This window comes from Phoxinus phoxinus (genome assembly GCF_949152265.1).
Source record: "Phoxinus phoxinus genome assembly, chromosome: 12".
Lineage (NCBI taxonomy): Eukaryota > Metazoa > Chordata > Actinopteri > Cypriniformes > Leuciscidae > Phoxinus > Phoxinus phoxinus.
This window is the reverse complement of record NC_136887.1, coordinates 13,451,539-13,465,602: the sequence shown is the minus strand read 5'-3', so window position 1 is coordinate 13,465,602 and position 14,064 is coordinate 13,451,539. Positions and strand designations below refer to the sequence as shown.

Sequence of the window (14,064 nt, the reverse complement as noted above, 5' to 3'; positions counted from 1 at the left end):
TGTGTTAGCAGAATCCATATTTCAAACAAACCAGAGATAATGAACTGTGAGCAACGTAATCATGTACACGTCCCAACTGGCCTACAATGGGATTAAACGCACAACATGACTGAGAACAAATTCAATATTGTTCTTCTGCTTAATCTAATGAGCTGGTGGATATGTTCAGAATAGTACACTACCATAATACTCATACTATTTCTAAAGTACATGTGTATGCATTGAATACCCTTACATCCGCCAAAACGCATAGTACACAACAGAAAAATGCAAAGTACTCAACTTGACTTTCCTTTTTAGTGTGACAAATGAAATAATTACATATTTAGTGTGACCAGAAATAATTACAACTGTGATTTTAACATGTCGTTAAGGAAAGACTTGAATATGACCAAAAAAACGGCATGAAAAAAAAACTGTAAATAAAAAATAAAAATGCTAAATTGTTTTATTTTAATGAATCATAATTCAATTGAAAATGCTAAATAATGATATGATATCTAGACACCACTCAATGTGCAATGTGAAGAGGTCAAGTGACAACAATGAAGAATACAATGTTGAAATATTTATAGTTGTATACTGTCAACTGTAAAAAGAAAAATAGTAGGCAGTATACAATATATAGTGTGCACTATTAGTAAACTAGCACTTTTGGGGATTGTTACTTTTAAAAGTAATGCATTACAATATTGCACTACTCCCTGAAAAAGTAACTAATAGTTAGTTACTTTTTATAGAAAGTAATATGTTACATTTGAGTTACCTTTTCTCACCTGGACTCTGCTTGCTTGTATGTTATTTATTACCAAAAAAAGTTATATTTTTGGAAAATGTAAAGGCCTTTTCATACAAAAAGTCACAGAAGAATAGGATGCTGGAGAGTATTGTATAACTAGTCATTTTAGCCTTTTAGTACGGTTGAATTGGATCATCGAAGTTCAGCAGCAAAGACGTTGGTTAATAAAGTGAGATTAAATACATAAAGTATATTTGTGTTATTTAACATTTAATTACAGCAGGTTTGCGTAATAATCTGAGATTGCATTTCACATTTTTTTCTCATATTGAGGAATACTGAATCTGTTTTTGTGCAAGTGAGATGAGTAAATGCATGTCCACATTTAGCTGTAAAACCAGCATGTTCACACAGCGCACACAACGCCTCTGCACTTTTTCTCTCCACGACAGGAGAGCTGTCACGATTTCTCTCCACGACAGGAGAGCTGTCAGTCAATTAATGGGAAAATAAATTTAAAAGTAATGCATTGCTTGAAAAAGTAATCTGATTACGTAACTCGCGTTACCTGTAATGGGTAACACTGGTAATCTAGTAACTCCAGCTCAAGCCTTTCTGACTGAAGCCGCCGTTAAACGATGAGTAAAAATTCTGTAAGATAATGGTTTAAGAGATATAAGCTTCATTAAGCTTTAATAATTTAATTTAGATACATTTTCATTATTGTTGACAATCATTACACAATATATATATTTACAGGTCATTATGAAATATCATTATAATTTACAGGATTTTATACAAAATTGCCTGACAGATGCCTTGATTGTATGATCCAGATCCTTCACATATTGTTAGTCAACAGAAGTGATAGTTACCATAAATTTGAGAGTAGCAATGATGGGTTTCTTGCTTGAAATTCAACTGGTACACTTTGAGGCCTTTGAAAAAGATTCAGATCCTTTGCCCAATTTTTAAGAAGCAAGATTTTTTTCTTCAACCAAAGTCTTCAACATTAAGAAATCTAATACACCAAAAAATACGTTTAAATAATGAACCATAACATTAACATCTGATATTATAACTATTGAATCAGAAAGTTTCTTTTTTTTTTTTTTACCATGATGTAATATCAGCTACTAGTTTTCAACTTATATCTATCGATAGTGTTAATGGTTTACAGATATATTGCGTCTTTCTTCGTTGAGGTTAACTGGCCTCGTCCAATACACCTATGTATTGAAAAACACTTGAGAGATGTTAAACAGCCGTGTCCCCTCCCCAGCGGCTCACCACACAAAGTTTATACAGTGTAGAGATGAGGACTGTTTAGCATTTACACGGCCAAGGTACTGTTGACACAGCTGGAGTGGACAGTGAGTCCAACCACCAGGGTAATGGTCCATGTCAGTCCGTCCTTTGCACATATGTCCTTCTTCGTCGTGGCCCAGCCTGTGCGTATTTCCCCTGCATCAGATAAAACCTTCGGTTTAATAGGGCTGAGTTTCCTTGTTGGCCCAACATCAAAAAGAAGAAGAAGAAGAAGAAGAAAAACAAAACAATAGTAAAAGGACCTGTTTTGAAAATACCCTGTATGGCTTCCTGACAGCGTCTTTGCATTGCATCCTGCAAACTCATTTGAAAGAACAGAAGAACCTTTAAAGTGTCAAAATGAAAATGCATTGTGCTCCAGCTCTCTGCAAGAGATAAAGAAAACAAACCAAAGCATGCTTTTAAAAGATATCTGATATACAGCTTAACTATAGGAAAATAGACTTTCAAGACCGACTCCGTTTGTAAAGCTTTCTTGGATGCAGTTGGCTACGAAGTAAACATATACTAACCCAAAAAACAAATCCCTAAAATATATGCAAAGACAAGCATAAATATTTGATCCACAGAGTAATCTACATATGACAAATATAAGTGGTATACTGAAACTCTGGAACAAGCCCTGTACTGCATGTTTTTTCTCCAGTTACGCCGCCGATGTGTTTCCTCAATGTTTATGTCCAAAAAAATCGAAAGAGAGTCCATCCTGATTTTTTTTTTTTTACCTTGACTGTCTTTCCTTAGTCTTTCCACTATATATTTGAAATAAATCAGCAAAAGGTGTATTGTTTTATTCTCTTTTTTACTCTTCTTTGTTTTCTTTTTTGGTCCGTTCCGCTCTCCGGATCCTTTTAATGGACGTAGTAAAGCCAGTAAACTACGTTGAAGAAGGAAAAAACGGTGGGGAAGATCATTCTCGACCACTTGTCGATGGAGTTGACATCGGACAGGTCTGGGATGTTGACCTTGAGCTGGGAAGCCCGTCTCCTGAGCCTGCTTTTCTTCTGGGTGGCGTGGCGCTCCAGGGCGCTGTGGCCGTAGTTTTGCCGAGCCATGGCCGCCCGGCGGTACTGCAGGGTAGAGCTGTCGTATGCTAGCATGGTGTTGCGCGGGTCACCAAGACCCCTGGACAGATCGGACGGCCCCATTTCGTTCTTCATCTCTACCGTGGTCAGCCGGATATCATCAGCGGTCATCTGTGGAGAGAAGAAACATTGTAGAATCAGGTCTAAATATCAATCAATGTCTTCAAATGGCACGTTATTGAAATCATGCTAAGGAGCCCTTTATAAGTCAACACTATATGTGCAAAACCAGCATTTTTCTGAGATCTGTGTAAGACATTTTCAAAACTCTCTTGATGTAACTGGAAGCCGCCTTTACTTCCTGAACGTCTTCTTTTTGAATCACAGACCGCAGGCTAATGCTGTTTTTCCATAAGTTGGAATGATGTACAATGATGGGTATCATGAACTAGATGTTGAAAAGAAGTGGACTGTCTCTTTAAAACTATGATGAATGCAGTACAACCATAGTTGGCAAATATATAGAGTAAATTAATCATCAGCGATAGTTCCACTGCACTCATAGTAAGCTGTGAATTAAGCTTTTCAGGCAATAATATCCAGTTATTTCCGAATTTCAACCATAACATGGTTAAAATTCTGTCTGCATATAAATAAGCCAAATAAATGCAAATAAAAAAAAGGCAAAAACATGAAGGCAAAAGTCTAGATCAACAGTGAGGAATCAGGTTGCAGAGATGGAGGAAAGGAAAGGCCGGGGCGGGAAGGAAAGCATTTGGTTGCTTCCACTTTCCACGATAACCCTACGAAAACTCTGTTTTTACTGTTAGATTGTTACAAGCGTTAATTTTAAAGTGTAATTTTAGGGATTTTTGTATCTTAAGCTGCTCACTGATCATCAAAATTATCCGGCAAAAGCTGCCCTTGAGACGTAAACATTGCTAATGCGGTTTGCTAATTGCTAATGCTACTGTACATAAGTAACAAATGTTTCCTTTGGCTAGTGAGAATGCGATTTATTAGTATATTCAAATCATTTTGATTTCATTGAGACTGAGTAATGCCTATTCGACAGATTAAGTGTTAGTTCCCCTTTGTGCTGTTTAAAAAAATCTACCGATAACCTTGAAAACACTTTTGACTTTTGTCAGAATATTTGAAATATGGTGTAACAGAAGTTTTCACTTAATTTGAACATTTGTGACCCTGGACAACAAAACCAGTCTTATTGGTAATTTTTTTATTTTTATTGATATTTATACATCATATAAAAGCTGAATAAATAAGCTTTCCAATGATGTATGGTTTGTTAGGATAGTATATATCCGGCCAAGATACAACTATTTGAAAATCTGGAATCTGGGGGTGCAAAAAAATCTAAATATTGAGAAAAATCGCCTTTAAAGTTGTCCATTTATGTCCGTGATTGTGATGCATTCACTCACAAATTATAATTTTTTATATATTCAAGGTAGGAAATGTACAAAATATCTTCATGGAACATGATCTTTACTTAATATCCTAATGATTTTTGGCATAAAAGAAAAATCGATCATTTTGTCCCATACAATGTATTGTTGGCTATTGCCCGTGCGACTTATGACTGGTTTTGTGGTCCAGGGTCACATTTTATACCTCATTTGCTTTGAATTATATTATATCATATACATATATCTGCAGTTTATTAACAATTGGCCACTTAGGTTTTAAATATAGATAATAATCTTCGCTATTTTAAAATTTTAAAGAACTTATTTTGTGCTAAAAATGACCCCAAAATCAAACTCTGCCCTCTAAATTTCCAGACAGTTAAGACCCGTTCACACCAAGAACGATAACTATAGAGACATCTAATATATAACGATAACTACATTACCATCCACATCAAGGGACGATGCAGTTTTGCCATCTGCCTCTTTAAATGCTTGAGCTCTTTAAAGTCTGTTGGATTCTGATTGAATGTCAATGTTTTTATCGTTCATCACCTGGAAAAAAAAAATTCCAATTATATATTCCTGTGTGTTGTTATCGTTATATTTGTGGTGTTGACTTTCCTATTCTCATATAATGAGAATATAAACTATAATTAAAACTTAGCATTATGCTTGGTGTGAATGGGCTTTTATGCTAACAAGCGTACTGCTCAAAACGCCACGCTCGCCGATCAAACAGGAATGGGCGTTTGGGAAAAAGGCTCGGGTGCAAACAGTAACTGAAAAAAGGGCAGGACAACGTAATGGTGGAAATGATGATGGCTACCATCATTACTCTAAAGGAATAACAGAAAGTCATCCAAAGAAATCATAATCAAACAAAAAGAGCTTGGGTGTGTTTACTTCTGGTTGGTTATCGATGCAGAGCCATTGCATTTTTTTGACTTCAGGTCAAATATTCAGTACCTTAAGTCTTTGATCGCCTAGTCCTAATGCTGCATCCTCCGCAAAGATCGGATCCCACATCGAGTCATACCCGTCAATTTCCCTCTGTTTCATTCTGGCATAGAGAGCATCGTCTCTCTGAACTACACTTCCCACCAACCACTGCAAGCATACAAAATCAGCACTGTTATAGAGGTCGGCCGCACTCAAGAGAGAGACACAACTCTTTCAATGAGATTAGAAGGAAAGCCCTAGAGGCTCCGCCAGCCACGAGCTCGGACGCGGCCGGCCCGGCGTGAGCGAGCGTGTCTGTTGTTTACAGCTAACAAAAGTCTGCGCAGATCTCCCGGATATTTCATCACATGTTTCTGAGGGTAAAAGCCCATTAGCTTGTGGTTGGTGAACAAGCTTATGCCAGTGGAAAAAATACAGCTATACATCCGGTGTTTTAGCAATCTCCAAAGACCACTGACCCTGAAAGGACACTGATAGAAGTCACAACATATTACCTCAGAGAACTGACCACCTACTGACCAGAGGCCTTTTTTCAACAAACCCTAATGATGCACGGCGTGTGTGTGTGCGGTCAGCTCGGCAGTACCTTGTTGGGGTCGTTTCTGAGTTTCTCATTGTTGGCCGTGGCGGCTTTTTCCGCCGCCTTCTTCTGCCGCTGAGGGCCTCTCCCGAAGAAGATATAATTGACGAAGGCGTACTCCAGCAGCGCCAGGAACACAAAGACAAAGCAGCCCATCAGGTACATGTCTATGGCTTTCACATAGGGAATCTTGGGAAGGGTCTCTCGCAAGTGAGTATTAATGGTGGTCATGGTCAGCACGGTGGTGATACCTGGAGTTCAAAGAAAGTGTTCAAGGATAATTAAGCACAGCACTGTGAAGCTCAAGTCAATTGCAGCTTTATATAACAAGAGACGTAATTATCCAGAAAGTACTGAGTAGGAGCTGCCAACTAAGCAATTACAGAGGTTATTCATGTGTCATCTTCAAACTTGAAACCATTATGAAAACTTTGACAACAATAAACTTGAACACAATGTGCTAATGCAAATGCAAACTGAACGATGTGCTGCAAGCTACAGCACTCCCAGAGAGAAGCATTAAGATATACTTAGGCCCTGTTTACACCTGGTATTAAGATGCGTTTTGGTCCATCGGATCATAAGTGGACGGTGTAAACGGGGTCTAAACAATTCGAGCTTGTCCACTTTCAAGCACTTTCAGAGGTAGTTGAAAACGCATTAGACCGGATTGCTTTCGTAGTGTAAATGCTTATGTGGTTGAATAGCAACAAAAGACTGCCTACTTACCACCTAACTGACCTTCTGCATTAACATTACAGGAATTGCGCTAGCCAGACGAGATTTTAACGCCAGAAGACCCAGATGTTTGAAGATGAAAAACTTACCGAGCACAATGTTCTCTCACCATTGAGAGAATTTCTAAACACACATTCATAGCGATAAACATCTGGCTTGATTTCTAACACGCACTCATAGCGTTCGGCTTGGTCTTGTGGCTGTCGAAGCAGAAACGAAAGCTGATGTTCTCCGTATGTTTTTTCTGTCGTCTCCGGGCGCGTTCATATGTAAATTGCATAAGCTTATTTCGTTCATTAGATCGAAAGATCTGAAAAAGCCCTACATTTACCTTCTCCTCGAAGAAATCAGGACAGAAGTGGTTGAAAGTGGACAAAAGATGTGGATTAAAACACAAGGTGTAAACGTAATGCGTCTACCTCGTCTACTTGTGATCCGATCGAACAAAACACATCTTAATACCAGTTGTAAACAGGGCACTAGAGATGTGTTCAGTGGCACTATTCATATCCTACACAGGGTTATGGATTTCAATAAAGGATGATTTCAGGTAGCACTCATGTGGTACGAACATTGCGGGACGAGTTACATGACGAAGATTAATACCTGAGTTTAGGGGTTTGTTCGATCTTGTCTAAATTTTGGCACGCAATGTTTCGCTACATTAGTGATTACTCAAATCATGTGACTTAAGATATTCACCTGATAGATTCTTTGAAGAATAGAAAGTTAAAATAAAGAGCTTTTTTTTGTAAGATTAATTTAATGCATCCTTGCTGAATAGAACGATTAATTTATTAAAAACAAATATTACTGTCCCCAAACCTTAGATAACGGTAAGGCATCTAGAGACCAGAATAGACCAGAGATTTGAGACTGGGCTCTTTTGACTTGAGCAAGTAAGCAGCTGCCTAGCAACCACTCAGAACACCCTAGCAACAAGCTAAAACAGTCTAGCAAATACCCAGAACACAGCAATGCTAAAAACCACCAAGACCCCCATCATGGTGGTGAGTGGTGACTTTTGCACAGGCAAGCACCAACGACATTTTCTTAAGAAAATGTCAAAATCTAGTTATATGATGGATTTCCACCTCTAAGCTCACCTCTAACCATGTGCCAAATTAGTCAAAAACAATTCGTCAGCATTTTCCCCATATTCCCAAATGTTTAATTTGCTCAGCATCATCTCTGGTTTCACACATTAAGCTTTAGCACACGTTCACTGAGGAAAGCTCAAGCAATTCATTTCGAAAAGAGAGAGAGAGAAGGAAGGAGAGAGAGAAAGAGCTGTCAAGTCTGTAATAGAGATGCTGTATTTCTGTTTAAACAATACAGCAGGGTTGAGACATGTGTTTCCTTGTCACATGCCCCTCACTGCAGACAGATTAATTCTGACAAGTTCACCCAAACACAAAAGGCCCGGCCTTCCTATCATCAGTGATCTATTCTTCCCGTCTCCCCACCCCCCCAGTATCAACATCAGAAGAAGCCATTTTGTCATAATGGCAGGAACATGGCCCTGGACATAAAACACGTCAGTAAAGACCGACCGGAGGAAAGTTTGTCAGCTTAATCAGCAGTAATACATCAGCGCAGATCAGGAAAGGCTACAGAGCGCTTCTAATAGAGTTTGGAGCGGGAGGGAGGGGAGCACTGGCAGCGCAGCATCTTCATTGGAGTGAGGCAGATTTAAGACCCACTTGAGTCCAAGCATCATACAATTTCATTTGCAATTTGAGCTTCCTCTTTTGGAGCACAGGCAGGTACTGCACGAAGGAAAGCACGACCGCAGTGTCTCACTAGTTTGGAGATGGAAATTTAAAAAGATCTTAGTAATCTCATTTTGTCTCCTCTAGAGATTCTGAAGAGATAATGGGCCCTATTTTAACGATCTGAAACGCAAGTGTCAAAGCGCAAAGCGCAAGTAACTTTGTGGGCGGATCCGGGCGCTGTTGCTATTTTCCCGGCGGATAAACGACTCTTGCGCCCGACGCAAATCTAAAAGGGGTTGGTCTGAAGTAGCTTCATTATTCATAGGTGTGGTTTGGGCGTAACGTGAAATAAACTAATCAGAGCGTCATCTCACATTTCCTTTAAGAGCCGGCGCGCTTATTCCATGGCGAATCGCTATTATAACGGCGGGTTTGCCAGCCGCACGCCAGGAGCGGTTCACAGCCGAGGAGAGCGACGTTCTCGTCAGGGCCGTAAAACACAGAGAAGTGACACTGGGGATGATGGAAGAAACCCACCCAAATTAGCTTCGGTTAAACAGGCGTATAATTTGGGTAAATGTGTAGCCTAATCTAGATTTTTTTTTTTTTATCTAGATAGATCTTTTTCACATCTTCACGGACACAACCTCCCTCGTGTGTTAATATTTTTCCTTGTAATAATGTATGATTTGCAAAAATGAAAACTGCTGCGTCTGTTTATAATTATTAGAGAATCAAAGTGGATGCGCGTTAACACACTACATTATGGCCAAGCACGCGCCCTTAAAATACCACATCACTAACGCGCAACGCGCCACTGTCTTTAGACTGTTTTTTTCCTGGTCAGTAGCGCAATTGCTTTCTAAAACTGGAAAATAGCACCAGGGCAGTTTTGCGCCGGAACACGCCTCCTCTTTGCGCTGAACCGCCCCCGCGAGCGCAAGTTCATTCCCTAATTTACCGACGTGCGTCTGTGGAGGGAAAAGTCTGCTGTGCGCGGGTGCAAAATAGGAATGATACATGCGTCGGTGTTCAAAGTCAATTGCGCTGGGTGCAAGATAGGGCCCAATGTCTCAAACTGTCCTCGGATTTGCAAGTGTATCAAAGGTCTGTGTCTATCATCATGCATTCAAACATTTTTCTCTACATTCACCTCAACTAATGTTGGGAGAAACATCTGAGTTGATAAATGAAACAAAGGACCTCAGTAGGTTTAGGTCTCTTGAGCAATGAAAGAACAACCTCTGAGCAGTTCAGATGTATTAAGGTCACCTTGATTTTGCCAAGACATGTCTCTGTATCAGTATCTTTGTCGATCCCGGATCAACATTCTTGCCTACATGGAACGCCTGATGCACAGTAAACTGGAAACACAAAGTCAGAAGTTTAAATCTGATTGGAAACTTCTACCTGATTTCCGGGAGCCTGGTGTGTGGCGGCGTGTAATGGTTTGCCAGGAAACAAATCAGTGCTCACAAAGTGAGTGTATTTTTAGTGCGTGTTCACACTTGACATGTTTGGTTCAATTAAACCCTGGTGCGATTGCTCTGTTAGTGCTCTGTCAATTTAAATAAGTGTGAACGCCGCCATCTGAACCCTGGTGCGCACCAAACCTTAAAAGAGGAGTCTCTGTCCACTTCCAAGCGAACTCTGGTGTGGTTCGAATGATATATGAACACAACAACCAAAGACATGTAAACAAACCAAAAACTGGACATGATGTCACAAGATGCGACCCTAAAAAGGACAGAATACTCAAGCATGCTTGTTTTTTCTCATCATAGTCATTATGTTGCCCATCACAGTTCGGTACAGGCATCAGAACCGCGTCTCCTCACAGTAGATCTCATAAGCTCTTCACAAGTTCTCAGCTGGTCAAAACAATATCATATGTAGGCTACGCACATACAACGAGCGCATTAATCCCAGCGCACAGCATTGTTTTGGATGTGCGGTAAGTTCCATCACAAAATCTGCGTCATAAAAAGGACCAATCAGGTTGTGAATGAATCCCTATGCTTTTAGTTTCGGTATATTTAGGTTTTGTGTTAAAATGCCAATGTGAACGCTTAGCGGACCAGGACTAAATGGGTTTTTTTTTTTTTTGGTCCGGACCAAACAAATGAAGTGAACCGAACTGCAAGTGTGAACACACCCTTAATCACCAAAATTGCTTGTAGACACTAAAATGTGTAGAGATGTGCTTCAAACATACGTGTACCTGGAGCGTCTGATGGCTTTTAATGAAGTGAACGCCATTGAAATAATTAGAGCTTATTTGTTTTAGGTGGATTTTTTTTTTTAAACTTCACAGACATCAACTAATTTATCATGTTTTTTTTTTAGATTGTTGCACTATTATTTCGTTTTAAGCCACCATGATATCAAAATTATTTGTGTGTGGCATATTGCAGTATTTATTATGGATGATTTATCTGAGCACATCATTGTTTTTAAAATTCATGTGCCTCGTCATCTTTAATCAAAATAACTTCCCCTCCCTCTTGAAGCAATATCTCTTCTCTGATGATGTGTTTACTGGCGCGAGGGCGGGACAACCTGTCACTCACATCAGATCAACCAATAGCAAACCACAACCATCCAATCAATTCCCAATGGGCAAAATCAAGTCCCGCTCCCTACATTTCTTGTTCGAGGAGCCGTTTCACTCGAATATAAGTGACCTTTAACCGCACCAAAACACATTTTGGTCACTTTACAGACAACCTCTTCCTAAGTGGTTAAAGGGATAGTTCACTTTAAAATTTAAATTATGTCATCATATACTCACCCTCAAATTGTTTCAAACCTGTATGAATTTCTTTCTTCTGCTGAACACAAAGGAAGATATTTTGAAGAATGTCAGTAACCAAACAGTTAACTGTTACCATTGACTGCCATAGTAGGAAAAAAAAATACTATGGCAGTCAATGGGACCTGGTAACTGTCTGGTTACCGACATTCTTCAAAATATCTTCCTTTGTGTTCAGCAGAAGAAAGAAATTCATACAGGTTTGAAACAACTTGAGGGTGAGTATATGATGACATAATTTGCATTTTATAGTGAAATATCCCTTTAACTCTTTACCCGTGATTGATGGAATTTTCCATTATTTATAAGACAATGCTTCTCCGTCATACAAAAAAACTACAATTTAGAGTTCCCTGTTATACTGTTATACGATAGGAGGCACTGTTTGCATCTTCTGAAAGAGTAGAAAATCTCCAGATCAAAACATGGGCAAAAAAAGTGCAAAAACAAGCGATAAAAGCATTGCTTATGCACATTGTTGTCTTAGCTTTTTGATCACATTTTTGCTGAAACACCCACATTCAAGTAAAAAAAGAATGCATGAAGTTAGATGGAAAAAAAGGGTGTTTTGTTTTAAATCAGAGCCTGTGTTCTTTCTTTTGATATACATGTCCAGATATTCATAAAAAAATCTGGGGCCCATGAAACTTATTAAAATTATCAAAAACGCTGGTGGTGGCTGGCAACTGTTTTTTTTTTTAAAGCTGGCGGGGAAAGAGTTAAATGGGCGGTCCTTGGTAAACTGAAGCGGCTATAACCTCATGGCGTCAGTTACAAATCTGGCTACGCTGACTATTGAACTTCAAACTATTAAACTTGCTTGACGTCACACAAATATGAGGCCACTCTGGAGTATGTAGACAGACAGTAGTGACATTTGAGCAAATGCAAAGAATCATTGAGTCAAAGCTCCAATATTATAAGATATAACTTATTTAGCAAGTGTTTGACAAGACAGATGTGTAAAAAAAAATGTGCAGAAAATCTCACACCTGCAAAATGAATGCGTATCATGACTTATTCTCTGCTGATTTCTTGTTTCCCTGTACGTCACCTTTTGAGTGGGGAGTAAATGGAACACCTCTGGAAAACTGAGATATCATCGGAATATCCCACATCGACTATAAATGGGGGGAAAAAAGTGTTCATATAAAAGTGCTGCAAGCATGACTCCTAAATCCCAGAAACGAGTTAGCATTTTAGCACTTCCGATTCCATCGTCCCGAAGTCAATGGGTTTTTTAATGGGTTGTTAGTTAAATGCCTGAAATAAAGCCGCTTTTACAGCCTCATTATGTTTATAATCACACTCTGACAAACTATTACACCTTAAACTTTCATGGAAAATCTTTTTAAATAAAGACTGAAAGAGTTGTCTGAAAGTCATCAGACTGTGATGTAGTTCGTTTATATATGTTTAGCTTCAAAATTCAAAATGCTAATTTGTGAAGATTATCATGATTAACAAAATGTGTAAGAATCATACACTTTTGTTAGTCACAGAGCTTATTTTCTGCGATAATCCAAAAGCCAACGGAAAAAAAATCCTATTGGTTTTTAGTTGAGGGAACAAGGGTGACAAAAAAACCATCATCACTGCAGCACTCAATAGCAATGTTGTTCCAGGACCAACAAGGATGTTGATACAGAAACATGTCTTGGCAAAATCAGTCACTGATGTATTACTCAACTGCAATGAGAGGCTGTAAAACAAGTACCAGTAATCCAAATAACCACCAATCCCTGAGCATAGAGAATAAAGATGTAGTAGAGTGGTCACCATGAGCCCAGCAAACATCTCCAGCAACTCAACTCGCATATGGAGAGTATGCAGTTAGTCAACACACATCACTTGATCAGAAGTCCCACCTAAAGCCACACGGGCAGCAGAAGCATCGTAGTTGATCCAGAAGGATACCCAGGACAGGATGGTGATTAGGATCGAGGGCATGTAGGTCTGCAGGATGAAGTAACCAATGTTCCTCTTGAGTTTGAAACTCAGAGACAGGCGTGGATAAGAACCTGGTCCAAAGAAAAAAACAGAGAGAAGGACAGTTTCATTCATGCTCTATAGTCAAATCTAGAGATGCTGGAAATTGCAATAATCGTACACTAAAATTAATAATAAGTATAGATACCAAACTTTTGACTGGTAAAGACGTCTCTTATCTTCACCAAGGCTGCATTTATTTGATCATAAATACAGCAATTTTGTTCAATATTGTGTATTGTAACATATTGTACAATGAAAATTAAACATGTGATGTCAAAGCTGAATTTTCAGCGTCACATGATCCGTCAGAAATCATTCTAATATGATGATTTTCTGCTCAAGAAACATTTCTTGAAAAAAACTTATTTCTGCTGCTTATTTTTATTGTGCAAACCTGGATAAATTCAGGATTATTTGATGAATAGCAAGCTTTTTAAAGAGAAATCTTTTGTAACATAATAAATGTTTTACTGTCACTTTTGATCAATGTAATGCGCTCTTGCTGAATAAAAGAAAAAAAATTTGTTCTGACCCTAAACTTTTTAACAGTGATGCCAATAAACAGATTATCAATAAACAGTTTTTTTACCATCAGCCTTTTTCTTGCTCTTTGCAGACTGCTGAGAGCTTTAATTTGATAAATCAATGCATTGGTCTATCTCTAGTAAACAAACAGGCCACCACAAATATATATTAGGTGGCAGAACAGGTCACAATAATAAGCGCAGTGTCTGAGAATGT

General features: G+C 38.8%; 1 protein-coding gene across 1 annotated transcript in view; it reads right to left on the bottom strand.

Annotated features, from left to right (window-relative positions):
- Window positions 1–279: 279 nt before the first annotated feature.
- Window positions 280–14,064, bottom strand: part of gabrb2a (gamma-aminobutyric acid type A receptor subunit beta2a) — a 47,524-nt gene continuing 33,739 nt past the window's right edge. Inside the window, exons 7-10 of the mRNA XM_079631556.1 lie at window positions 13,200–13,352; window positions 6,073–6,317; window positions 5,493–5,633; window positions 280–3,264 (exon numbers count right to left, since the gene is read on the bottom strand). Coding sequence (XP_079487682.1) covers window positions 2,920–3,264; window positions 5,493–5,633; window positions 6,073–6,317; window positions 13,200–13,352 — 884 coding nt within the window. The 3' untranslated portion in view covers window positions 280–2,919. The remainder of the gene's footprint in view (window positions 3,265–5,492; window positions 5,634–6,072; window positions 6,318–13,199; window positions 13,353–14,064) is intronic.